The following is a 25,580-nucleotide window of genomic DNA, read 5'->3' on the forward strand; positions in this document are numbered from 1 at the left end:
GTCGTTCCATACCTGGACGACCTTCTCATCAAGGCCCCCACCCTCAAGGACTGCGAGGTCAACGTCTCAATCACGATCGACACTCTGACGCGCCTGGGATGGTTAGTCAATTTACAGAAGTCCTCGACTACCCCGCGTCAGTCTCTGACCTTCCTGGGGATGCTATTCGACACCTCCAAGGGTCTGGTGATTCTCCCCAGGGACAAGGCACTGGCTCTCCGTCTGGGAGTTCACACACTCCTCCGCAAGTCCCCCGGTATGCCATGAGAGTACTTGGCAGGATGGCAGCAGCAATGGAGGCGGTACCATTTGCCCAGTTTCACCTCAGACCCCTTCAACTGGCCATCCTCAAGTCCTGGGACAGGAATCCGTTCTCCCTCGACAGGGAGTTCCGGTTATCAGCAAACACCAGGAGGTCCCTGCACTGGTGGCTCAAGCCAACCTCGCTTGCAAGGGGAAAATCCTTTCTCTCCGGTCAATGGAAGGTTTTGACCACCGACGCAAGCCTTATGGGTTGGGGCGTGGTGCACCTACATCACAGAGCGCAAGGCAGGTGGTCACCAAGGGAATCGACCATGCCCATCAACATCCTGGAAATTCGGGCCATCTTCCTGGCGTTGAAATCCTTCCATCGCTTGCTGGCAGACTCTCATATCAGAGTACAGTCGGACGATGCCACGGCAGTGGCATACGTGAACCATCAGGGCGGCACCCCGCAGCATCCAGGCAATGACCGAAGTAACGCGTATCCTACAATGGGCGGAGGCTGCAAGGTCGGTACTCTCCGCGGTCCACATTCCGGGTGTGGACAACTGGGAAGCCGACTATCTCAGCCGACAAGGAATGGACTCGGGGGAATGGTCTCTCCATCCCGAAGTCTTCTGTCAAATCTGTCATCGTTGGGGGACCCCGGACGTGGATCTGATGGCATCCCATCTCAATGCCAAGGTTCCCAATTTCATGGCCAGGACGCGCAATCCGCGGTCGCTCGGAGCAGATGCCCTGGTTCAGGACTGGACCCAGTTCCAGCTTCTGTACATTTTTCCACACCTCCCCCTGATCTCCAGAGTCCTGAGGAAGATCAAACAAGAGGGTGTTCCCACCATTCTGATCGCTCCAGACTGGCCCAGGCGTACATGGTACGCCGACGTCGTGCAACTCACAGCAGACGCTCCCTGGCGTCTCCCCACACGTCCCGACCTCCTGTCACAAGGCCCATTCTTCCACCAGAACTCAGGGGCTCTCAATTTGACGGCGTGGCCATTGAGACCTGGGTTTTGACCCAAGCAGGTTTTTCACCGGACGTTGTTAAAACCATGATCAGGGCTCGAAAGCCAACTTCAGCCAGGATTTACTATCGTACCTGGAAGGTTTTCTTCACATGGTGCGACTCTCGTGGGCAGATTCCACTTCCCTATTCTCTTTCAAAGGTTCTCGGTTTCCTTCAGTCAGGCCTGGACGCCGGGCTATCCCTGGGCTCGCTGAAGAGCCAGGTGTCAGCGCTTTCAGTGCTCTTTCAGAGGCGTATTGCTAACAAGCCGCAAGTGAAGACTTTTCTCCAAGGGATTTCCCGATTGGTTCCCCCCTACAAACGTCCGTTGGAGACGTGGGACCTCAACCTGGTCTTGACAGCACTACAATCACCTCCTTTTGAACCCCTTAAGGAGGTCTCACTCCGCTTTCTATCACAGAAAGTGGTTTTCCTGGTGGCAATCACCTCGCTACGCAGGGTGTCTGAACTTTCAGCTCTGTCCTGCAGACAACCCTTCCTGGTTTTTCATCAGGACAAGGTGGTTCTCCGTACAGTACCATCCTTCCTTCCGAAGGTCGTGTCCAGCTTCCACCTCAATGAGGAAATATCACTACCGTCCCTTTGCCCGGCTCCCGTTCATAGGGTAGAGAAGGCTCTGCATACGCTTGACCTTGTCAGGGCATTGCATATTTACGTGTCTAGGACTGCTCCCTTCCGGAAGTCTGATTCACTTTTCCTTCTTCCAGAAGGCGTTCGCAAGGGCCTACCGGCTTCCAAAGCCACCCTTGCTAGGTGGATCAAGTCCACCATTCAACAGGCTTACCGCCTCAACAGTTCTCCCCTTCCGGCCGGTATCACGGCACACTCTACGCGGCGGTAGGGGCCTCTTGGGCCATTCGGCATCAAGCCTCGGCACATCAAGTATGTAAGGCAGCCACTTGGACTAGCCTGCACACATTTACAAAACACTACAGAGTGCATACCCAGTCCTCAGCGGATGCGAGCCTGGGTAGACGGGTCCTGCAGGCGGCAGTACCCCAAGTCTAGGGGACTGTCGGCACAATATTCGTCCACTGCCTCCCACCCAGGGACTGCTTTGGGACGTCCCACGGTTCTGTGTCCCTCAATAAGGCGACAGAGTAAAGGAGATTTTTGTGTACTCACCGTAAAATCTCTTTCTCTTAGCCTTTAATTGAGGGACGCAGCTCCCACCCTGTTGCCCTTGCGGGCCGTTGTTACGGTTGGGTTCTCATATTGTTGTTTGAGCCTGTTTATAGTAGCCTTTTTTTTTACAGGCATGGTTATGTTTTTGGTATATTCCTCCTAATGCTTTTGCACAAAACTGGAGAAGGCTGACGCCGTCCAGGGGTGTATACTGCAGAGGAGGAGCCAAAGTTAATCTTTTTCAGATTATGCATAGTGTCGCCTCCTAGTGGACAGCAGCATAACACCCACGGTTCTGTGTCCCCCAATTAAAGGCTAAGAGAAAGAGATTTTACGGTGAGTACACAAAAATCTCCTTTTTGACAGTTAGAGTGATCAATGAGTGGAACAGGCTGCCACGAGAAGTGGCGAGTTCTCCTTCAATGGAAGTCTTCAAACAGAGGCTGGACAGACATCTGACTGGGATGATTTGGCGAATCCTGCTTTGAGCAGGGGGTTGGACCAGATGGCCCAGGAGGTCCCTTCCAACTCTACGATTCTATGAAACCGGTCACCACTTCAGTCCTGGTTTTGGCTTGCATATACTGAGGTAACATACTGACAGAATACGGAATGTGTAAATGTTGCCTTAGGCCGGTTTCACATTTGCGCTTCAGGGTGCAGCGACGGCCTGCGCACGGCCGCCGCTAAGCCCCACCCCCTGTCGCGCCTCCGCTGGTAGCTCCGCCTGACTCTGCATGCGTCCCCTATCTTTATCACTGAGGATGCAGGCCGTGCGCAGTATGCGTTTTTGCGGCGCCTGCTTCCTTTTGACGGTGCGCCAACCAGCGCCAAACGCAACCTGTTGCAATTTGGTTGCGCTCGTCGCACCGTCAAAAGGACGCAGGCGCCGCCAAACGCATACTGCGCACGGCCTGCGTCCTCAGTGATAAAGATAGGGGATGCATGACGCATGCAGCGTCATGCGCCCGGAGGTGGCGCTACCAGCGGGGGGCGGGGCTTAGCGGGGGCCGTGCGCAGGCCGTCGCTGCACCCTGAAGCGCAAATGTGAAACCGGCCTTAGACAGTTATCTTAGGATATTGTCCTACAGTGAGCCAGATTTATCATAGTAGTTCAGGTTGTTTGATAAATCTAATTTTAAGACTGTCTATTTTAAGTTGAGACCACCTACTAGCAGGCTTTCTCTGTGTGCCAAAAAAGACATACAATATTTTGTTTAATGAAAATCACGCATACAAGTCTATGGGTTATTTTTGCATAAGCAAAAATCACTTATGGTGAAAACTGTCAAAACTCTGATTCAAAAAACTGATGTACGAGTAACGTGTAAAATCACAGCTGTCTGAATGAGGAATATAACACATAAATATGGTGCAAATCATAAAAGAAAGGGGTGGGGTTTTTTGGGTCTCATCCCTGCAAATTTTGCCTAAATTGGTGCATTTAGCGCGATGTGTGCCTCATTGTGTCTGTGCAGGAATGAAAGGGATTAATATAATGTAAATGGAACCTTTACTTTAATAAACTGCAGAGACCGGATGGATACTACTGCAATATCTGCCACTCCTTGTACCCACTGTGTTCCTAGCTGCAAATATTTTTTCTTGAACTCCTATTCAATTTATTCTTTTTCTGTTTTGTACTTTTATCTGTCCACTATTATGAATACCAGCTTTTGACCTACATGTTCGCCACACTTATAGGTCCTTCGTCCTGGTGGGAACCAGCGACCTCTAACCCCTAATCAGAACCAACAGGGACAGCAAAATGATCAGCTGGTAGCAGCAGCGGCAGTGAACTCCGCACTTGCATTTGGGCAGGGGCTTGCTGCTGGCATGCCAGGTCGGTATACGTTTTTTGACGATTTGTTTATGTACTTGCCCAAAAATTTGCTTGTATTCTCTGCAGCGATGGTATCTTTGTATAGAAATATACAGTTGTACTAGCCTTTGGGAAGAGTATAATGGACAGATTGTTTTATTTGTATACTTCTGGTTGAAATAGGATCTGCAAGATATCGGTTTTTAGATTTGAAAATATACGCTGCTTTCTTTTAACCCCTTTACCCCCCCGGGTGGTTTACACGTTCATGACCGGGCCAATTTTTACATTTCTGACCACTGTCACTTTGAGGTAATAACTCTGAAACGCTTCCATGGATTCCGGTGATCCTGACATTGTTTTCTCGTATTGTACTTCATGTTAGTGGTAAAATTTCATTGATATAACTTGCGTTTATTTATGAAAAAACGGAAGTTTGGCGACAATTTCGCAATTTTCCAACTTTGAATTTTTATGCCCTTATTAAAAACTTAATAAATAACATTTCCCGCATGTTTACTTTACATCAGCACAATTTTGGAACCAAATTTTTTTTTGTTAGGAAGTTATAAGGGTTAAAAGTTGACCAGCGATTTCTCATTTTTGCAACACCATTTTATTTTTACGGACCACATCACATTTAAAGTCACTTTGAGGAGTCTATATGGCAGAAAATACCCAAAAGTGACACCATTCTAAAAACTGCACTCCTCAAGGTGCTCAAAACCACATTCAAGAAGTTTATTAACCCTTCAGGTGCTTCACAGGAATGTTTTGAATGTTTAAAAAAATGAACATTTTAACTTTTTTCACAAAAAAAATACTTCAGGTCCAATTTTTTTTTATTTTACCAAGGGTAACAAGAGAAATTGGACTGCAAAAGTTATTGTGCAATTTGTCCTGAGTACGCTGATACCTGATATGTCAGGGGGAACCACTGTTTCGGCCCGTGGCAGACCTCAGTAGGGAAGGAGCGCCGTTTGACTTTTTCAATGCAAAATAGGCTGGAATTCAGATCGGACGCCATGTCAGGTTGGAGAGCCCCTGATGTGCCTAAACAGTGGAAACCCCCCCACAAGTGACCCCATTTTGGAAACTAGACCCCCCAAGGAACTTATCTAGATATGGGGTGAGAACTTTGAACCCACAAGGGCTTCACAGAAGTTTATAACGTACAGCCGTAAAATTAAAAAATCATATTTTTTTTTTCCACAAAAATGATCTTTTCACCCCCAATTTTTATTTTCCCAAGGGTAAAAGGACCCTAAAAGTTATTGTGCAATTTGTCCTGAGTACGCTGATACCCCATATTTGGGTGTAAACGACTATTTGAGCGCATGGCAGAGCTCGGAAGGGAGGCAGCACCATTTGACTTTTTTGGCTGGAATTGAGATCGGACGCAATGTCACGTTTGGAAAGCCCCTGAATGTGCCAAAACAGTGGAAACTCCCCACAAATGACACCATTTTCGAAACTAGACCCCCCCAAGGAACTTACCTAGATGTGTGGAGAGCACTTTGAACCCCCAAGGGCTTCACAGAAATTTATAATGCCCGGGCGTGAAAAGAACAAAATAATATTTTTTCCACAAACATGAACTTTTAGTCCCCAATTTTTTTATTTTCCTAAGAGTAACAGGAGATATTGGACCCCAAAAGTTGTTGTCCAATTTGTCCTGAGTAGGCTGATACCCCACATGTGGAGAAACCTACTGTATGGGCACACGTCGGGGCTCGGAAGGGAAGTAGTGACATTTTGGAATGCAGACTTTGATGGAATGGTCTGCGGGTGTCATGTTGCGTTTAGAGAGCCTCTGATGTACCTAAACTGTTGAAACTCCCCACAAGTGACCCCATTTTGGAAACTACCAAGGAACCCCCTAAGGAACTTATCTAAATGTGTGGTGAGCACCAAGTGCTTCACAGACGTCTATAACGCCCTGGCGTGAAAAAAAAAAAATATATATATATTTTTACTCTGTCGCCTCATTGGGGGACACAGAACCATGGGTGTTATGCTGCTGTCCTCTAGGAGGCGACACTATGCATAATCTGAAAAAGATTAACTTTGGCTCCTCCTCTGCAGTATACACCCCTGGACGGCGTCAGCCTTCTCCAGTTTTTGCTTAGTGTCGCAAGGAGGCACACCTTTTTTTCCGTTCTCTTTTTTTTTCCGTCAGGAACAGATGAAGAAAAGTGGGTCTCCAGCGAGACTCCCGACATGGCTCCTTCCTTGGCCCCCTTTTTAGGGGTGCCCGGTTGAAGTTGAGATGGCCATTCCCCATGTCGCTCCTTCCCCAGTCCTGCGGGTACTGGTCCGAAGTTGAGTCCCCCCCCTCCTTCCCCAACCCCTTTGGGGTCTGGGTTGAGGTTGAGGCGAGGATGAAGACCCCCTGACGGTGACAGACGCACCCTCCCTAATCCCCCGCAGGGGGCATTAGGTTGAGACGCCTCAGGTAGGGTTGGAGAATAGGCACCATTCTGCAGCTTCCAGGGACCCCAGACCAGCTGAGGGATCCTGTTGGGGCCGGGGGAGGGTGCGGACTGGCATGGCACAGCAGAGACAGGGCTTTTCCGGCGTCCCTGTCTCTGCAGCAGCAGCGGCTCCATAGCGCTCCAGGGGCTCCCATACAAGAACCGCTTCCCCTGCTACCCCCACCGCTATCCAGTCGACCATTCAGGGGGGGGGGTCTGGTACAAATTGGGCCCCCCCTCCCCGGACTACCGCACCGCTCTGGAGCCCTCCTGGGCATCAGGCCTCTAATTTAGACCGCGGCTTCGGCCTAGCCGAAGCCGCCGCCTTTCGCCCGCCCCCGGATGACTAAAATGACACGCTGGAGTGTCATAGAAGGGGCGGATTGAGGCAGAAAGGGCGCGTTTTTACACAGCCCAGCGCACCCTTTTCAGCTCTCCGCCCCCTCCTCCCTCTCCTCAGCGTCCCGGTGGCCATCTTTTTTTTGGATGAGATCCAGGAGAGGAGCATCACAGCGGTCTCCGGGGGGCACAGAACTGGGATCTGTCGGCGCTGGACCTAGGGGCACACCGGTGGGGTAAGCTCACAGCTGGGTTCTCATTACTCAGCTGTGAATCCATACTTCCTATAAGGCTCTCTGTGGGTTCCCTCTGCGTAGCCACCCCTGTACGATCCCTAATAGCCAGCCTCTGTGCACTATGCCGGGCTCAAGGAAGAGAACCAGGCAGGAATGTTTCTATGCATTCTGCACAGCCTGCAAAGCCACGCTCCCTAGTGGCAGCACGTATCCGCACTGCCGGGACTGCATCCAGAACTCTGGGTCAGAACCCCAGGGAGTCCCTACTGATGCTTCAGTGTCAGAGGCCACGCCGGAATGGGCAACTCAGATGTCACAGTCTATGACACAGTCCATACACAACCTAACTGCCACATTGCTGCAAGCTCTGCAGAGTCGGGCCCCGGACTGCAGAGCTTGCTGCTTCCGACTCTCACAGATGTAAGCGGACCCACAGGTCTCGATCACCTGAGTCGTCCTATAGCACAAGGTCGTCCCCCCCAGGGAGAGACACCGTCATTCCAGGTCTCCTAGGCAGTCCCCTGTCACAGACAGACAGTGCGATTTACCACAGAGATCCCCCACCACAGAAGACCCCCGCCCCAGGTCGCCCTCCAGGGATCACCTTAGCGAGGCACAGGATTCGGAGGGCATCTGTGACTCCGACTCAGATAACGAAACGGACAGGTCCGTGATACCTTCTCCCCCTAGCAATACAGCGCTAGTTGAGGACATAATCTCTGCCATTCATCGGGTGCTAAAAATTCCAGAGTCGGCCCCGGAAGTCCCAGAACATAGGATTTGCTTCGAAAGTGTTCAGAAACCACCTAAGGTCTTCCCTAATCACCATGAGTTTGAGAAAATACTTACCAAACAGTTTGCGCAGCCTGAGAAAAAATTTGCTAATTGCAAATATTTGGAAGCGAAGTACCCCTTCCCACAGAAAGACATCAAACAATGGACAGATCCACCTGAAGTGGACCCCCCGGTTTCTAGGCTAGCAGCGCAGACCTTACTCTCTCTGCTAGATAGCTCAACCCTCAGGGACGCAGCAGACCGGCAAGTAGAACGCATGGCTCTTTCTATTTTCGAAGCAGCAGGCGCCTCTCTGGGCCCTGCATTTGCTTCAGTTTGGGCGGCCAAGGCCATCCTGGCTTGGGCCAAAAAACTACAGGAGGGTCTTCAAGCTTCAAATCCCGAGCTCTCGGACCAATCGGTCCAGATAGCAGTGGTAGCAGACTACATGATTCATGCAGCCCTGGATTCCGCAAGAGGTGTAGCGGGAATAGCATCAAACGCCATCACGATCCGACGCATCCTCTGGCTGCGAGAATGGAAAGCGGATGCGGCCTCAAAGAAGTCCCTCACGCGACTTCCGTATCTTACTGGAAGACTTTTCAGCGAAAAGTTGGACACAATGATAGCCAATGCCACTTGGGGTAAGAGTACCTCTCTACCTCAACTAAAACCGAAACGCACGTTTAAATGAAGAAACCAGACGCGATTCCGATCCTTTCGGAATTTCTCGGGCTGGTCCGTCTTGCGCCCAGCGCAAAACCGTAAACGCTCTCCATGCAGGGACAACCCACGGACTCAGCAGCGACCGGACAGGTCTTGGCAGTCGAAAGCAGGCCAAGCGAAACCCAAGGGAGGAAAACCTCAGAACTTCGCTTCATCATGACTCACGAACTCCGGAAGACACCCAACCAGTAGGCGGCCGACTTTTACTCTTCCAGCAAGTCTGACTGCCTATTACAGAAGACAGGTGGGTCAGGGAAATAGTGTCTTCCGGATACAAGATAGAGTTCACTTCCGCTCCACCGAACCGGTTCTTCCTTTCTATTCCTCCAACACCACCAGACAAGGCTCGTGCTTTCCACCAAGCGGTCTCCTCTCTCCTTCAAGCAGGAGTTGTGGTGCCGGTTCCCGCGAATGAGAGATTCCGAGGGTTCTACTCAAATCTGTTCGTAGTCCCCAAGAAAGGAGGCAGCGTCCGACCCATACTGGACCTAAAACAGCTCAACAATTACGTACGGGTCCGTCGTTTCCGCATGGAGTCCCCCCGGTCCATCATTGCATCCATGGAGCAGGGAGAATACCTCGCCTCCATAGACATACAGGAGGCGTATCTGCACATACCAATTGCTCCCACCCACCAAAGGTTTCTCAGGTTCGCGGTCAACCAAAACCACTACCAGTTTGTCGCCCTTCCGTTCGGACTCGCCACGGCTCCAAGAACGTTCACCAAAGTCATGGCGGCCACCATGGACGTTCTGCACTCAAGAGGCATTCTAGTCGTCCCGTACCTGGACAACCTCCTCATCAAGTCTCCCACTTTCAAAGACTGCGAGGTCAGTGTCTCAATCACAATAGACACACTGAGTCGCCTGGGATGGCTAGTCAACCTACAGAAATCGTCGACTATCCCAAGTCAGACTCTAACATTCCTGGGAATGTTATTCGACACCTCCAGGGGCCTGGTGCTCCTTCCCAAGGACAAGACACTGGCCATCCGTCTGGGAGTTCGTACACTCCTTCGCAGTCCTCCTCGATCTCTCCGTTTTGCCATGAGAGTCCTCGGCCGGATGGCAGCAGCAATAGAGGCAGTGCCATTTGCCCAGTTTCACCTCAGGGACCTTCAACTAGCCATACTCAGATCTTGGGACAGGAATCCCTTCTCCCTGCATTGGTGGCTCAAACCAACCTCGCTTACACGAGGGAAGCCCTTTCTCTCAGGACAATGGAAGATCCTGACTACCGATGCTAGCCTGACAGGCTGGGGTGCGGTGCACCTACAGTGCCTACAAGTAGTATTCAACCCCCTGCAGATTTAGCAGGTTTGATAAGATGCAAATAAGTTAGAGCCTTCAAACTTCACACAAGAGCAGGATTTATTAACAGATGCATAAATCTTACAAACCAAAAAGTTATGTTGCTCAGTTAAATTTTAATAAATTTTAAACATACAAGTGTGGGTCAATTATTATTCAACCCCTAGGTTTAATATTTTGTGGAATAACCCTTGTTTGCAATTACAGCTAATAATCGTCTTTTAGAAGACCTGATCAGGCCGGCACAGGTCTCTGGAGTTAACTTGGCCCACTCCTCCATGCAGATCTTCTCCAAGTTATCTAGGTTCTTTGGGTGTCTCATGTGGACTTTAATCTTGAGCTCCTTCCACAAGTTTTCAATTGGGTTAAGGTCAGGAGACTGACTAGGCCACTCCAACACCTTGATTTTTTGCCTCTTGAACCAGGCCTTGGTTTTCTTGGCTGTGTGCTTTGGGTCGTTGTCTTGTTGGAAGATGAAATGACGACCCATCTTAAGATCCTTGATGGAGGAGCGGAGGTTCTTGGCCAAAATCTCCAGGTAGGCCGTGCTATCCATCTTCCCATGGATGCAGACCAGATGGCCAGGCCCCTTGGCTGAGAAACAGCCCCACAGCATGATGCTGCCACCACCATGCTTGACTGTAGGGATGGTATTCTTGGGGTCGTATGCAGTGCCATCCAGTCTCCAAACGTCACGTGTGTGGTTGGCACCAAAGATCTCGATCTTGGTCTCATCAGGCCAGAGAACCTTGAACCAGTCTGTCTGAGTCCTCCAAGTGATCATGAGCAAACTGTAGACGAGCCTTGACATGACGCTTTGAAAGTAAAGGTACCTTACGGGCTCGTCTGGAACGGAGACCATTGCGGTGGAGTACGTTACTTATGGTATTGACTGAAACCAATGTCCCCACTGCCATGAGATCTTCCCGGAGCTCCTTCCTTGTTGTCCTTGGGTTAGCCTTGACTCTTCGGACAAGCCTGGCCTCGGCACGGGAGGAAACTTTCAAAGGCTGTCCAGGCCGTGGAAGGCTAACAGTAGTTCCATAAGCCTTCCACTTCCGGATGATGCTCCCAACAGTGGAGACAGGTAGGCCCAACTCCTTGGAAAGGGTTTTGTACCCCTTGCCAGCCTTGTGACCCTCCATGATCTTGTCTCTGATGGCCTTGGAATGCTCCTTTGTCTTTCCCATGTTGACCATGTATGAGTGCTGTTCACAAGTTTGGGGAGGGTCTTAAATAGTCATAAAAGGCTGGAAAAAGAGATAATTAATCCAAACATGTGAAGCTCATTGTTCTTTGTGCCTGAAATACTTCTTAATACTTTAGGGGAACCAAACAGAATTCTGGTGGTTTGAGGGATTGAATAATAAATGACCCTCTGAATAAACTTTTCACAATTTAAAAAAAAATTAAACAAAGAAATAACATTCTTTTTTGCTGCAGTGCATTTCCACTTCCAGGCTGATCTACAGTCCAAATGTCACAATGCAAAGTTAATTCCGAATGTGTAGACCTGCTAAATCTGCAGGGGGTTGAATACTACTTGTAGGCACTGTACATCACAGGGCACAAGGCAAGTGGTCACCGAGGGAAGTGACATTGCCCATCAATATTCTGGAAATCAGGGCCATCCTCTTGGCACTGAGAGCCTTTCATCACTTGCTTGCAGCCTCGCACATACGGATACAGTCGGACAATACCACGGCTGTGGCATACGTGAACCACCAAGGCGGGACCCGCAGCGCCCAGACGATGAGAGAAGTGGCACATATCTTCCGCTGGGCGGAAGACACGAGGTCGGTACTTTCTGCGGTCCACATTCCGGGTGTAGAAAACTGGGAAGCCAACTTCCTCAGCAGGCAAGGAATGGACTTGGGGGAGTGGTCTCTCCATCCCGAGATTTTTTTACCAGATCTGTCAACGCTCGGGAACCCCAGAGGTGGACCTAATGGCATCCCATCTCAATACCAAGGTCCCCAATTTCATGGCCAGGACACACGACCCGCGATCGCTTAGAGCGGATGCCCTGGTCCAGGACTGGTCCCAGTTCCGACTCCTGTACATTTTTCCACCCCTCCCCCTAATCTCCAGGGTCGTGAGAAAGATCAAGCAAGAGGGAGTTCCAACCATCCTCATCGCGCCAGACTGGCCCAGACGTACATGGTACGCCGACATCGTTCAACTGACAGCAGACGCCCCCTGGCGTCTACCCGACCGTCACGACCTTCTGTCTCAAGGTCCGTTCTTCCATCAGAATTCAGGGGCTCTCAATTTGACGGCATGGCCCTTGAAACCTGGATTCTAACCCAGGCAGGTTTTTCACCGGCAGTCATTGCAACTATGATCAGGGCAAGGAAGCCTGCCTCCCCCAAGATCTATTATCGTACCTGGAGAGCTTTCTTTTCTTGGTGCGAATCTCATGGACAAGTCCCACTCCCTTATTCCCTCCCGAAGGTACTAGGTTTTCTTCAGTCGGGCCTAGATGCCAAGCTATCCTTAGGCTCGCTTAAGAGTCAGGTGTCGGCGCTTTCAGTCCTTTTTCAAAAGCGCATTGCTATTAAACCGCACGTAAGGACTTTCATCCAGGGAGTTTCCGATTGGTTCCTCCCTACAAACGTCCGCTGGATACGTGGGACCTCAATCCGGTCCTGACAGCATTGCAAGCTCCACCCTTCGAACCTCTTGGAGGAGTTCCACTCTCCATTCTGTCTCAGAAAGTGGTTTTTCTAGTGGCGATCACCTCGTTACGCAGAGTGTCGGAATTGTCAGCACTTTCCTGCAGACGGCCTTTCCTAGCCTTTCACCAGGACAAGGTGGTTCTCCGCACGGTACCATCCTTCCTTCCGAAGGTTGTGTCCAACTTTCACCTCAATAAGGAGATTTCACTGCCATCCCTTTGCCCGGTTCCGGTTCATAGTGGAGAAGGCTCTGCATACGTTTGACCTCGTCGGAGCATTGCGGATTTACTTGTCCAGGACTGCACCTTTCCGGAAGTCTGATTCCCTCTTCATTCTTCCAGAAGGTAGTCGCAAGGGACTGCCAGCTTCCAAGGCTACTCTTGCCAGGTGGATCAAGTCCACCATACACGAGGCCTACCGACTTAACAGTTCCCCTCTTCCGGCCGGTATCACGGCACACTCTACACGGGCAGTAGGGGCCTCATGGGCCATTCGGCATCAGGCTTCGGCACAACAAGTGTGTAAGGCGGCCACTTGGACTAGCTTACACACATTTACGAAACACTACAGTGTTCATACCCAGTTCTCAGCGGATGCGAGCCTGGGTAGACTGGTTCTGCAGGCGGCAGTGCCCCAAATTTAGGGACCTGCTAGCACAATATTCGTCCATTGCTTCCCACCCAGGGACTGCTTTGGGACGTCCCATGGTTCTGTGTCCCCCAATGAAGCGACAGAGTAAAGGAGATTTTTGTGTACTCACCGTAAAATCTCTTTCTCTTAGCCTCTAATTGGGGGACACAGCTCCCACCCTGTTGCCCTTATTTGTTTACGGTTGAGTTCTCATATTGTTCTTTGAGCTCGTACATAGTAGCCTTCTTACAGGCATGGTTATGTTATTTGGTTATGTTCCTCCTAATGCTTTTGCACAAAACTGGAGAAGGCTGACGCCGTCCAGGGGTGTATACTGCAGAGGAGGAGCCAAAGTTAATCTTTTTCAGATTATGCATAGTGTCGCCTCCTAGTGGACAGCAGCATAACACCCATGGTTCTGTGTCCCCCAATTAGAGGCTAAGAGAAAGAGATTTTACGGTGAGTACACAAAAATCTCCTTTTTTCCACAAAAATGATATTTTTGCCCCCAATTTTTTTATTTTCCGAAGGGTAACAGGAGAAATTGGACCCCAAAAGTTCTTTTGCAATTTGTCCTGAGTAGGCTGATACCCCATATGTTGGGGTAAAACACTGTTTGGGCGCATGGCAGAGCTTGGAAGGGAAGGAGCACCATTTGACTTTTTCAACGCAGAATTGCCTGGAATTGAGATCAGACGCCATGTTGCGTTTGGAGAGCACCTGATGTGCCCAAACAGTGGAAACCCCCCAATTCTAACTCCAACCCTAGCCCTAACCCTAATTGGAAAATGGAAATGAATACATTTTTTTTTTAAATTTTATTATTTTTCCCTAACTAAGGGGGTGATAAAGGGGGGTTTGATTTACCATTTATAGCGGGTTTTTATGTTTTGCAGCTGTCATACGCTAAAAGACACTTTTTATTGTAAAAATAGTTTTTGCATCACCACATTTTGAGAGTTATAATTTTTCCATATTTTGACCCACCGAGTCATGTGAGGTCTTATTTTTTGCGGGACGAGTTGACGTTTTTATTGGTACTATTTACGGGTACGTGACATTTTTTGATAGCTTTTTATTCCGATTTTTGGGACGCAGAATGAACAAAAAACAACATTTCATGAATTTCTTTTGGTTGGTGCGTTTACACCGTTCCATGTGCGGTAAAATTGGTAAAGCGGTTTTATTCTTCGGGTCAGTACGATTACAGCGATCCCTCATTTGTCATTTTTTTGTGTTTTGGCGCTTTTATGCAATGAAAACAATTTTATATAAAAAAATAATTTTTGCATCGCTTTATTCTGCGAGCTATAACTCCATTTTTTCGCTGATGACACTGTATGGCGGCTCGTTTTTAGCGGGACAAGATGACATTTTCAGTGGTACCATGGTTATTTATATCCGTCTTTTTGATCGCACGTTATTGCACTTTTTGTTCGGCGGTATGATAATAAAGCATTATTTTTTTGCTTTTTTTTTTTTTTTATTTTTTAAGGGGTTCGCTAAAGGGGTTAACTAATGGGACAGTTCTATAGGGTGGGTCGTTACGGATGCAGCGATACTAAAAAAAATTTTTTAACAACTTTATTACATTGTCCCAAGGGGGAACATCACTGTAATATGTCAGATCGCTGATCTGACAGGTTGCACAGCACTCTGTCATATCAGCGATGTGACAGGCGCTGCTGCAGGCTTTCTCAGTGCCTGCTCTCTGAGAAAGACGCCTCCCTGCAGGCCCCCGAAGGTCCCCGCCACCATATTGGATCCTGGGACCTACAGGGAAGGAGGCCCCCGCAGCAGCGCTGCACATCGTGCTGCTGCGGGGGTCTCGGGGAAGCACGGAGGAAGCCCCCTCGCTGCCGATGCTTCCCTAAACACCCGGTACACTGCGATCGTGTTTGATCGCAGTGTGCCAGGGGTTAACGTGCCGGGGGGCGGTCCGCGACCGCCCCTGACACATAGTGCCGGGTGTCAGTGGTGATAATCAGCTGACACCCGGCCGCGATCAGCGGAGTTCCCCCCGTGAGCACCGCTAATCGCTATGACGTACTATCCCGTCCATGGGCATAGGGGCCTGGGTACCGTCGACAGGATAGTACGTCAAAGGTCAGGAGGGGGGTTAATATAGGTCTCTTTCTAACGGTTGTGCTTTTTATTGTAGGGTACCCAGTACTTGCTCCAGCTGCATACTATGACCAAACAGGGGCACTCGTTGTGAATACCGGGGCCAGAAATGGACTTGGAGGTCCTGTTAGGTTGGTGGCTCCTGCACCTGTTATAATCAGTCCATCAGCAGCTCAAGCAGGTAATCCTCAAATCTTGCAAATGTACATAATTCGAGCCTTGTAGCTAAGAATTCATTTTTAAAATCATATTGTCAGATATTCTATATTCCAGGTTTCTTTGTATGCCAGAAATAGTATAAACCCAAAGGTTGCGCCAGTAATGTCTGATCTGTACAGCAATGCTAGTTAATATAATATATCCATGTAGATGTTGTGTAGAAAGTAGAGAAATTAGGGTATATTTGTATATAGAGTTAATGTTTCGGTCTTTTTTTTGTTTGGTGCCTCTAGCTGTTGCAGCAGCAGCTGCCACTGCCAACGGACCAGGTGGCAATACTAATGGACCCTTTCGCCAGCTGAATTCCCAGCAACCTCAGGGACAGCCTCAGCCACAGGGCAACCAGAACCTGGCATCAAGCTCTTTTTATGGCAATAACTCCCTAACCAGTAATTCCCAAAGCAGCTCCTTGTTTTCACAGACTTCAGGTCAACCGGCAAACAGTTCGTTGGGGTTTGGTAGTAGTGGATCTCTAGGTGCAACGCTTAGTTCAGCTCTTGGTGGCTTTGGGACAGCAGGTAAGCTGTACAGATGCATCTTGTTTTACGCTTACAAGATGAGAAATAGTTTGCCACAATTACTGCAGATGAAATTAAACTCATGTCTTTTTTTATTTTTTTCATTAGTTACCAATTCTAACACTGGCAGTGGATCGCGCCGTGATTCTCTTACTGGGAGCACTGACCTATACAAAAGGACTTCTACAAGTTTGAATCCAATTGGCCATAGTTTCTACAATGGTCTTGGGTTTTCCTCTTCTCCTGGTCCTGTAGGTATGCCCCTTGCCAGCCAAGGGCCCAGCCATTCCCAGACACCACCACCATCCTTATCATCCCATGGGTCGTCTTCCAGCCTCAATCTTGGTAAGAAGTTAGTGTTTTTCTAACTTTTATAGTTTAGTTTTTTGATTGTACAAAACACTTTTGTTTTATAGTTTCTTTGGGACTTAGACCTGTGATTATTTGATTGCTTATATTATTTGCTGCAGTATATAGCGAAATTGTCAAACTACATATGGCCTCTGTTAGGTCTTCATTGGAAGACCAACAAGGCAGCAATGGGGTTTTTCAGTTGGCCCCTGACTGCCATCCCATCGGGACCCTAGGGTTCCGTTGCATGTTCCCACCAGTATTCTAGCCATTTAACTTGTGCTGTCTGTGATTGACAGTGCAATTAAAATGATTAAACAGCATTGATTAGAGTAAGCTGTTACATGCAAATGCCATCTTTATAGAACAGCTGGCATCTGCAGGGTATGATGTGCCCATGTATTGTAATATACGGTAAATTTGGAGGTGTTATGATTGTTTGAAAGTCTGCAGCTCATTTATATTATTACAGTTTTGGGGGCTTTAACACTATAGATCCACTTTTGCTTTCTTTTAAAAAGAAGAAACTATCACAAAACAAGAATAAATTTGAGCCATCAGTGCTGTATGATTTCCTTTTACAAAACCTTGTCTCATAGGACAAGCATCCCCAGGAGGTAGCCATTTTCCCCAAAGAAGTGTACAGGAAAGCAGCTGCCTTGAATTGAATGCGACTAATAGGTGCTCAACGATGGCCATAAAGATTTGGCTGTGGCAGAGGACTTATTTTTTTTCCTTTGTATCTTGGTAGCACATAAGTTGTTTAACCCCTTAGTGACAGAGCCAGTTTGGTACTTAATGACCAAGCCAATTTTTACAATTCTGACCACTGTCAGTGTATGAGATTATATGTCTTGGACGCTTCAACCTATCCCACTGATTTTGAGATTGTTTTTTCGTGAGATATTGTACATTATGTTAGTGGTAAAATGTATTCGATATAGCTTGCGTTTATTTATGGAAAAAAGGAAATTTGGCACAAATGTTGAAAATTTTGTTATTTTCAAACATTTAATTTTTGTACACTTAAATTAGAGAGTGGTGTCACACAAATTAGTTAATAAATATCTTTTCCCACATGTCTAATTTACTTGAGCACAATTTTGGAAGCAGCCTTTTTTTTTTTTTTTGTTAGGACGTTATAAGCATTAAAAGTTGACCAGCGATTTCTCATTTTTCCAATAAAACTTACAAAAACATTTTTTTAGGGACCACCTCACATTTGAAGTGAGTTTTCAAGGTCATTATAACAGAAAATAACCAAAAGTGACACCATTCTAAAAACTGAACCCCTCAAGGGGCTCAAAACCACATTCAAGAAGTTTAACAACCCTTCAGGTGCTTCCCGAGTACTAAAACAATGTGGAAGGAAAAAATGAACATTTTACTTTTTTCGTAAAAAATTTACTTTGGAACCAATTTTTTTTATTTTCACAAAGGTATCAGGAGAAAATGGACCACACCATTTGTTGTGCAATTTCTACTGAGTCTGCCGATACCCCATATGTAGGGAAAAGCCACTGTTTGGGTGCATGGCAGGGCTCCGAAGGGATGGAGCACCATATGACTTTTTGAACGCAAAATTGGCTGGAGCCAATTTGGGCGCTATGTCGCATTTGAAGACCCCCTGATGTACCTAAACAGTGTAAACTCCCCCAATTCTAACTCCAACCCTAACCCAAACACACTTCTAACCCTAATACCAACCATAACTCTAACCACAAACATAACCCTAACACACCCCTAACCCTAATCCCAACCATAACCACATAACCCTAACTTTAGCCCAACCTTAACTTTAGCCCAACACTAACCCTAATGGAAAAATGGAAATACATTATAAATACATTATTTTAATTTTATTATTTATACCTATTATTTATACCTAACTAAGGGGGTGATAAAGAGGGGTTTGATTTACTATTTTTTATTTATTTATTTTGCTCACTGTTTATCACAGTGATCAAAATGAACCAATAGGAAAAATGTCCTATTGTTGTCGGGTGCCGGCCGGCGTACTTCACGGGGGGGTTGCAGGGACACCACAGGTAACAGGTGGTGAAGGGGCGGCCTATTTCCTATAAGCGGAGACCCCGGAGAAATTCCGAGACTGGGGGGCGCTGTACACTTATTTTTCAGCGCTGTTAAAAAGCGTTGCTGAGGCACAAGTACATTTAACTGCTGCCATTAACACATATCGGCAGTCGTTAAGGGTTTAAAATGTTTACAGTATTTGGATGTTTATCTTACTATTGTAGCTGTATGTTTGCAAATGAATTCCTATATCATATTATTCTAACTACTTCTCCAAAACAAGAGACCCACCTGCATACAATGTGCAGCAGAAGGTTGGTTGGTTTAATGGATGTGCCTTATCTGCTTTGTGGCGACAATTCTGGAATATTTCCACATAGCCCAGTGATTTTGTGGTTGCTTTTTTTTTGAGACACATTATATGTAATGATAATGGGAAATTTAGGTCAATGTGTTTTGCGTTTATTTATAAAAATGTCTAGATTTAGCAATTTTCAAACTTTGAATATAATTAAATATTTAATCCTTTATAGTCATACTACACAAGATAATTAACATTTCTCTGATGTCTGCTTCATCAGCACCATCTGTTAAATGTTTTATTTTGTTAGAAACTTTAAAATTGTAGCAGTAACTTTTTTCATTTTTTACAAGGAAATTTAACAAACTTATTTCTCGTTCGCCTTATTGGGGGACACAGAGACCATGGGTGTATGCTGCTGCCACTAGGAGGCTGACACTATGCACAAAAAAAGGTTAGCTCCTCCTCCGCAGTGTACACCCCACCGACCGGCAGGGAATTCCTCAGTTTAGCTTAGTGTCAGTAGGAGGTGGACACGGGTCTTTCATTAGACCCATATCTACCTCAGTGTGCGTCGTTTTCTTTTCAGGTTTTGCGGAGGGATACAGTGTGAACGGTCACATCTGTAGTCCCACAAGGAGGCTAGGAGTACAGCGTGAACTGCCTCATAGGTCTCCATGGAAGGACCAAGAGCCTGAGCACGGACGCGTGTCAGGCGATCCAACTGGTCCCCCGTCTCCCACCCACTCGCCCACCAGAGCCTGTCGGTCCGGAAGAGACGCGGACATCCTTCGGCTGGATGATAGAGGTACCTCTCTCTCCACAGGTACCAGAAGACACTGAACAGCGGCAGGACTAGAGGGTAAGTATAGGACCCTGAGCCCACAGCAGCCTCTTCCTTTCCCTGAATTCCCCGGCTGCACTTATCTCATTTCAGCAGCCGGGCTGCAGTCAGGCCTCCATCATCCTCCCCGGCTGCACTTATTTCAGCGATGGTTAGCAGCCGGGCTAGTCATGGCTCCATTGAGGAGCGATCGCCGTCCGCGCCGCCCCGCGCTTCACGGCGGCCGCCGCATCTACTACAGGCCCCGGCTTCAGTTTGGGCCTACTTCGGCGTCGCGGCCACGCCACCCCGCCTTCTTCCTCAGACGGACTTCTCTCCGCCAGTTCTAAGCCCGCCCACCGCTCTCTTCCTCGGGCTCTGCGCTCCAGGGGCGGTGTTCAGCCCCCTAGACTGCCTATAGGCAGCGGGCGGCGCCATCTTCCTCATCCTTACTGTGGTCAGCCCGCCCCTTCCTTCTCCCTGTCTGGTCAAGGAAGCGCACGCTTTTCTACCCGGCTTTTCTCAGGCGGCCGCCATTTTTTCTGCCTGTCAGCCGGACTCCGTCTTCTTCCCCATCGTGGGCTCCGCAGATCCAAACGAGTGGTGCAGCATTGGGGGACTCAGCAAGCGTTTGCTGGAAGCATCTACAGGACACTGGACCGTGAGTAGGCTCTGCTGTGCAGACTGACACCTTCCTCTGCCTCCTGTCCCCCAACTTTCTGGCATTACCTCAGGTTTCACTATGTCTAACTCCAAATCTGACCGTAACCGCCCTGCGGCTCCCTCCTGCACTCTAGTCAAGTTCTTTGCATGCTCTTCTTGCAATCGCAAACTTCCCTCAGGTCAGTCCACTTCCCTATGCCTGGACTGTAGCAATCCAATTCAACCTGATGCCGCCCAGGAGCCATCTAGGGCCCCAGGTGAGAGTGAACCCCCATGCCCGGCTGGGCTTCGTCTCTATCACAGTCAGTGGCAGACCTCACCAGGGTGTCTCAGTCCCTAGTAGCCGTTCTGGATAAGTTGCCCCTGGACACCTCTACAGGGTCCAGCAGGCCTCAAGAGGTTCCATCTGAGTCGGCCAGCGCTAGTCGCAAAAGACCCAGGCAGGATCTCCAGCCGGAATCCTTTCCTCGCCCCATGTCACCACATAGTCCTTCTCGTCAGCCTCCCTCCCGGGCCTCCTCTCCCGAGTCAGGTGAGGCGCTCTCGGACAGGTCATCTGAGGGGATCTTAGAGCTGGATTCGGACCAGGATGCGAACATGAGGGTTACTGTACAGAACCTCATTGCAGCGATCCATCATACCTTCGACATTGCGGACTCCCCTGCGAAATCCTCAGATCAGGAGGTTTCGTTCAGACGGGAGGAAACACCCTCCAGGGCATTCCCTCTGCATTCCGAGTTTGGAAAGATTTTTACCAGGGAAAGAGAAGATCTGACCAGACGCTTTCAAAGAGGAAAGCGTCTCGGCGTTCTGTACCCGTTTGCTAAAGAGCTCACGGACAACTGGTCTGCCTCTCCCTTGGTCGATCCGCCCGTGTCCAGGCTTTCTAATAACACGGTTCTCCCGCTTTCAGGCGTGGCGTCTCTAAAGGATTCTAATGATAGGATTATAGAATCCCTAGCGAAGTCTGCCTTCGGAGCAGCTTCGACGGCGGTATGCCCAATCTTTGCTTCATCCTGGGCAGCAAAGGCCATAGCTACTTGGGCAGAGGATCTTTGTCAGGGCATCCTAGAGAAAGCACAACCAGATCGATTGGCCGATCTCGCCAATCAGATTTCCCATGCGGGGGGGATTATCTGCTTTCTGCTTCTTTGGATGCGACATCCTGCGCAGTTCAGGCGTCAAGCAACGTAGTGGCAATCCGACGTACAATTTGGCTCAAGGCCTGGCAGGCGGACTTGTCTTCTAAAAAGTCTCTTACTAATCTGCCTTTTCAGGGAGTGCGCCTTTTTGGTTTCCAATTGGACCAGATTATTAAGGACGCCACCGGAGGCACGAGTTCTCTCCTGCCTCAGTCCAAGCCTCGCAGACCTCCTCTAAGGCTTCAGTTTCAACCCTTTCGGGCTTACCGCCGTTTCAATACGGCGGATACCTCCTCCAGCCAACAAAGACCGTAGGCACGCCAAGATAGGAAGAAAGTTTCCTTCAGACCCACTCCCTCCTGGCGCTCCCACTCTTCGCAGAGCAGACCATCCAGACCCAGATCTGGACGGTCCACATCAGCATGACTATCCTCGGACTCCCGAGGGTCCCTTCCAATTGGGAGGTCGACTCCTGTTCTTCAAGGACGTCTGGCTGGCCTCAGTGGAGGACGCTTGGGTCAGGGAGGTTGTATCGTCAGGATACAAGATAGAGTTTGTCTCTCTTCCACGGGATCATTTCTTCGAATCCCGTCCTCCGAAAGATCCAGCTTTGATCCCGGGGTTCTTTACGGCAATCGACTCTCTCCTCAGTTCTGGGGTGATTGTGCCCGTTCCCGAAGCGGAGCGGTTTACAGGGTTTTATTCAAACCTATTTGTCGTGCCGAAAAGAGACGGGGCGGTCCGACCCATCTTGGATCTCAAGCTGCTCAACAAGAGAGTCCGCCTTCGCCACTTCCGGATGGAGTTGGTTCGTTCGGTAATCGCTTCGATGGAGGAGCAGGAATTCATGTGTTCAATAGACATCCAAGATGCCTATCTACATGTTCCCATATTCTCCGGACATCAGAAGTTCCTGCGTTTTGCGGTTCGCCAGGAACATTACCAGTTCGTCGCGCTGCCCTTCGGTCTCGCCACCGCTCCCAGAGTCTTCACGAAGATCGTGGCTGCGTTGATGGCCTTGTTGAGGATCAGAGGTCTCGTTCTTTTTTCCGTACCTCGACGATATTCTGATCAAAGCTCCCTCTTTCCAACAGGCACGCCTAAGTTTGACGATCGTCCTAGACACTCTTTCCAATTTCGGGTGGATCGTCAACAAGAAAAAGTCCTGTCTGGTTCCTACTCAACGTCTTGTGTTTCTGGGCCTCCTGTTCGACACTCGTCGGTCAAGGGTCTTTCTCCCTCAAGAGAAGATTCTCTCCCTGCGGCAGGATGTACGATCACTGCAGACCACATGATTTTCGTCCCTCCGAACAACCATGAGGGTCCTGGGAAAGATGGTGGCGGCGATAGAGGCATTTCCCTTTGCCCAATTTCACGCCAGACCTCTCCAACACGCCATTCTGTCGAAGTGGAACAGGTCACCCTGTCCCTGGATCGCCCTGTTCGTCTTTCAGGCCGGATCAAGCCGTCACTCAACTGGTGGTTGACGTCACCTCTCATCCTCTTGGGGCGGTCTTTTCTTCCCGTTCACTGGCATATTGTAACAACGAATGCCAGCCTCCTCGGCTGGGGTGCAGTATTCCGCAATCACACTGTTCAGGGTCGTTGGTCGACTCAGGAATCTGCTCTGTCGATCAACGTCCTAGAGATACCCTGGCAGAAGTGTCCAAGATCCTTCGGTGGGCAGAGATTTCGGTACCGACAATCTCCGCGGTACACATTTCCGGCGTAGACAACTGGGCCGCCGATTTTCTCAGCCGCGAGGGTCTCGCGGCAGGAGAGTGGTCCCTACATCCGGAGGTATTTCTTCAGCTCTGCCGTCGTTGGGGAACCCCGGACGTAGATCTGCTAGCTTCTCGCCTCGACAGGAAAGTCCCACAGTTTGTATCCAGGGCTCGAGACCCTCTCGCAGTGGGCGCCGACGCTCTGGCCATTCCTTGGTCGCAGTTCGAGCTCCCCTACCTGTTTCCTCCCCTGCCTCTTCTTCCCAAGCTGTTGAAGAAGATCAAAGCAGAAGGAATTCCAGTCATTCTCATCGCCCCGAATTGGCCCAGAAGGTCTTGGTTCGCGGACATTGTCAACCTTCTCGCGGACGCCCCCTGGAAGCTTCCAGACAGGGCAGATCTGCTGTCTCAAGGCCCGATTTGCCACCCCAATTCTCGGCCGCTCAATTTAACGGCGTGGCTGTTGAGACCGAGGTTTTGAAACAAGCAGGATTCTCCGGTCGAGTAATTCATACCATGATCCGAGCCAGGAAGCCATCATCTACCAAAATTTACTAACGTACTTGGAAGGCCTATTTCACTTGGTGTGAGGCCAATAACATCGTGCACATGTGCTTTTCGCTCCCTTCCGTTCTGGCGTTTCTTCAGGCAGGGCTGGATGCGGGGCTTGCTCAGTTCCTTGAAGGGTCAAGTTTCGGCGCTGTCCATTTTATTTCAAAAGACGTTGGCCTCCCGCCCTCAGGTCAAAACCTTTCATCAGGGCGTGGCTCACACGGCTCCTCCGTATCGAGCGCCTGTGGATCCATGGGATGTTAATCTGGTTCTTGAGGTTCTGCAAGGTTCTCCTTTTGAATCTCTCAGGGATGTTTCCCTTTCTCTCCTTTCTTGGAAGGTAGCTTTTCTGGTGGCCATCACTTCCATCCGGCGCGTGTCGGAATTGGCGGCTCTTTCTTGCCGCTCTCCTTTCTTGGTACTTCACCAGGACAAGGTAGTTCTGCGGCCTCCGCCCTCTTTTCTTCCGAAGGTGGTGTCCTCCTTTCACCTCAATGAGGATATTGTTCTGCCGTCCTTCTGTCCGAGTCCAACTCGCCCTCGGGAGCGGTCCCTGAACAAACTGGATCTGGTCAGGGCGATGAGAGTCTGTCTAGGATAACTTCCTTGCCAAAGACACTCTCTTTTCGTCATTCCAGATGGGGCGCAGAAAGGTCACCCAGCTTCCAAAGCTACTATTGCTCGCTGGATCAGAGCGGCAATTTTGGAGGCCTACCGGGTCAAGCATCGAGTGGCCCCTCCGGGGATCAGAGCGCACTCTAACCGGGCAGTGGGTGCTTCCTGGGCGGTACGCCACAGAGCCTCCGCGCTGCAGCTTTGTAAAGTTGCAACCTGGTCTTCGGTTCACACGTTTGTGAAATTCTACAAGGTCCACACCTACGCTTCGGCGGACGCCAGCCTAGGTAGAAGGATCCTGCAGGCAGCGGTGGTGAGTCCACTGGCCTGATGGAAGTTTGTTTCCCACCCCAGGGACTGCTTTGGGACGTCCCATGGTCTCTGTGTCCCCCAATAAGGCGAACGAGAAAACAGGATTTTTGGGTTGCTTACCGTAAAATCTGTTTCTCGGAGCCTTCATTGGGGGACACCGCACCCCCCCATGTTCTACAACTCCTGTTCTTACTTTGGTTGATTGGTTACAGTTGAGTTGTTTGTTCTGTTTTCAATCTATTCTGTTACTTCTCCTACTGCTTTCTCACTAACTGAGGAATTCCCTGCCGGTCGGTGGGGTGTGCACTGCGGAGGAGGAGCTAACCTTTTTTTTTGTGCATAGTGTCAGCCTCCTGGTGGCAGCAGCATACACCCATGGTCTCTGTGTCCCCCAATGAAGGCAACAGATTTTACGGTAAGCAACCCCAAAAATCCTGGTTTTTTTTTATTGAGCTATTAAATTTTGAAGTGACTTTTGGGGGGAACCTGCATATTGGAAAACCCTCAAAACTTTTAAAAAATGACACCCCTCAACATAGTTAAAACTGCTGTCGGGTAGTTAATTAACCCTTAAGGTGCTTTTCAGGATTTAATGTAATTAATGACCGGAAAGAAAAATGTTATTTTTAGCACTTAAATGTCGCTAATTTCTGAACCGGTCACTATAGCCGGCAAACGCTAAGGCTGCTATTTGACAGTGAATTGCCTTGGCAACCATCAGGACCACATAATCATGATCTCAGGGAGCCTATAGGGTTAAAGTGGAAGCCCATGCACTGTTAAACATCTAGATGATG

General features: G+C 49.1%; 1 protein-coding gene across 10 annotated transcripts in view; it reads left to right on the forward strand.

Moving 5' to 3' along the window:
• The window catches only part of PUM1 (pumilio RNA binding family member 1), a 224,883-nt gene that overhangs the window by 125,693 nt on the left and 73,610 nt on the right, over nt 1–25,580 (forward strand). For all 10 annotated transcript variants that reach the window (XM_073564452.1, XM_073564444.1, XM_073564418.1 and 7 more), the window contains exons 11-14: nt 4,121–4,259; nt 15,567–15,710; nt 15,982–16,266; nt 16,375–16,611. In XM_073564452.1, coding sequence (XP_073420553.1) covers nt 4,121–4,259; nt 15,567–15,710; nt 15,982–16,266; nt 16,375–16,611 — 805 coding nt within the window. The remainder of the gene's footprint in view (nt 1–4,120; nt 4,260–15,566; nt 15,711–15,981; nt 16,267–16,374; nt 16,612–25,580) is intronic.

The sequence above is a fragment of the Dendrobates tinctorius genome, unplaced genomic scaffold, assembly GCF_039654945.1.
Source record: "Dendrobates tinctorius isolate UK_male_01 unplaced genomic scaffold, ASM3965494v1 ptg000015l, whole genome shotgun sequence".
Classification (NCBI taxonomy): Eukaryota; Metazoa; Chordata; class Amphibia; order Anura; family Dendrobatidae; genus Dendrobates; species Dendrobates tinctorius.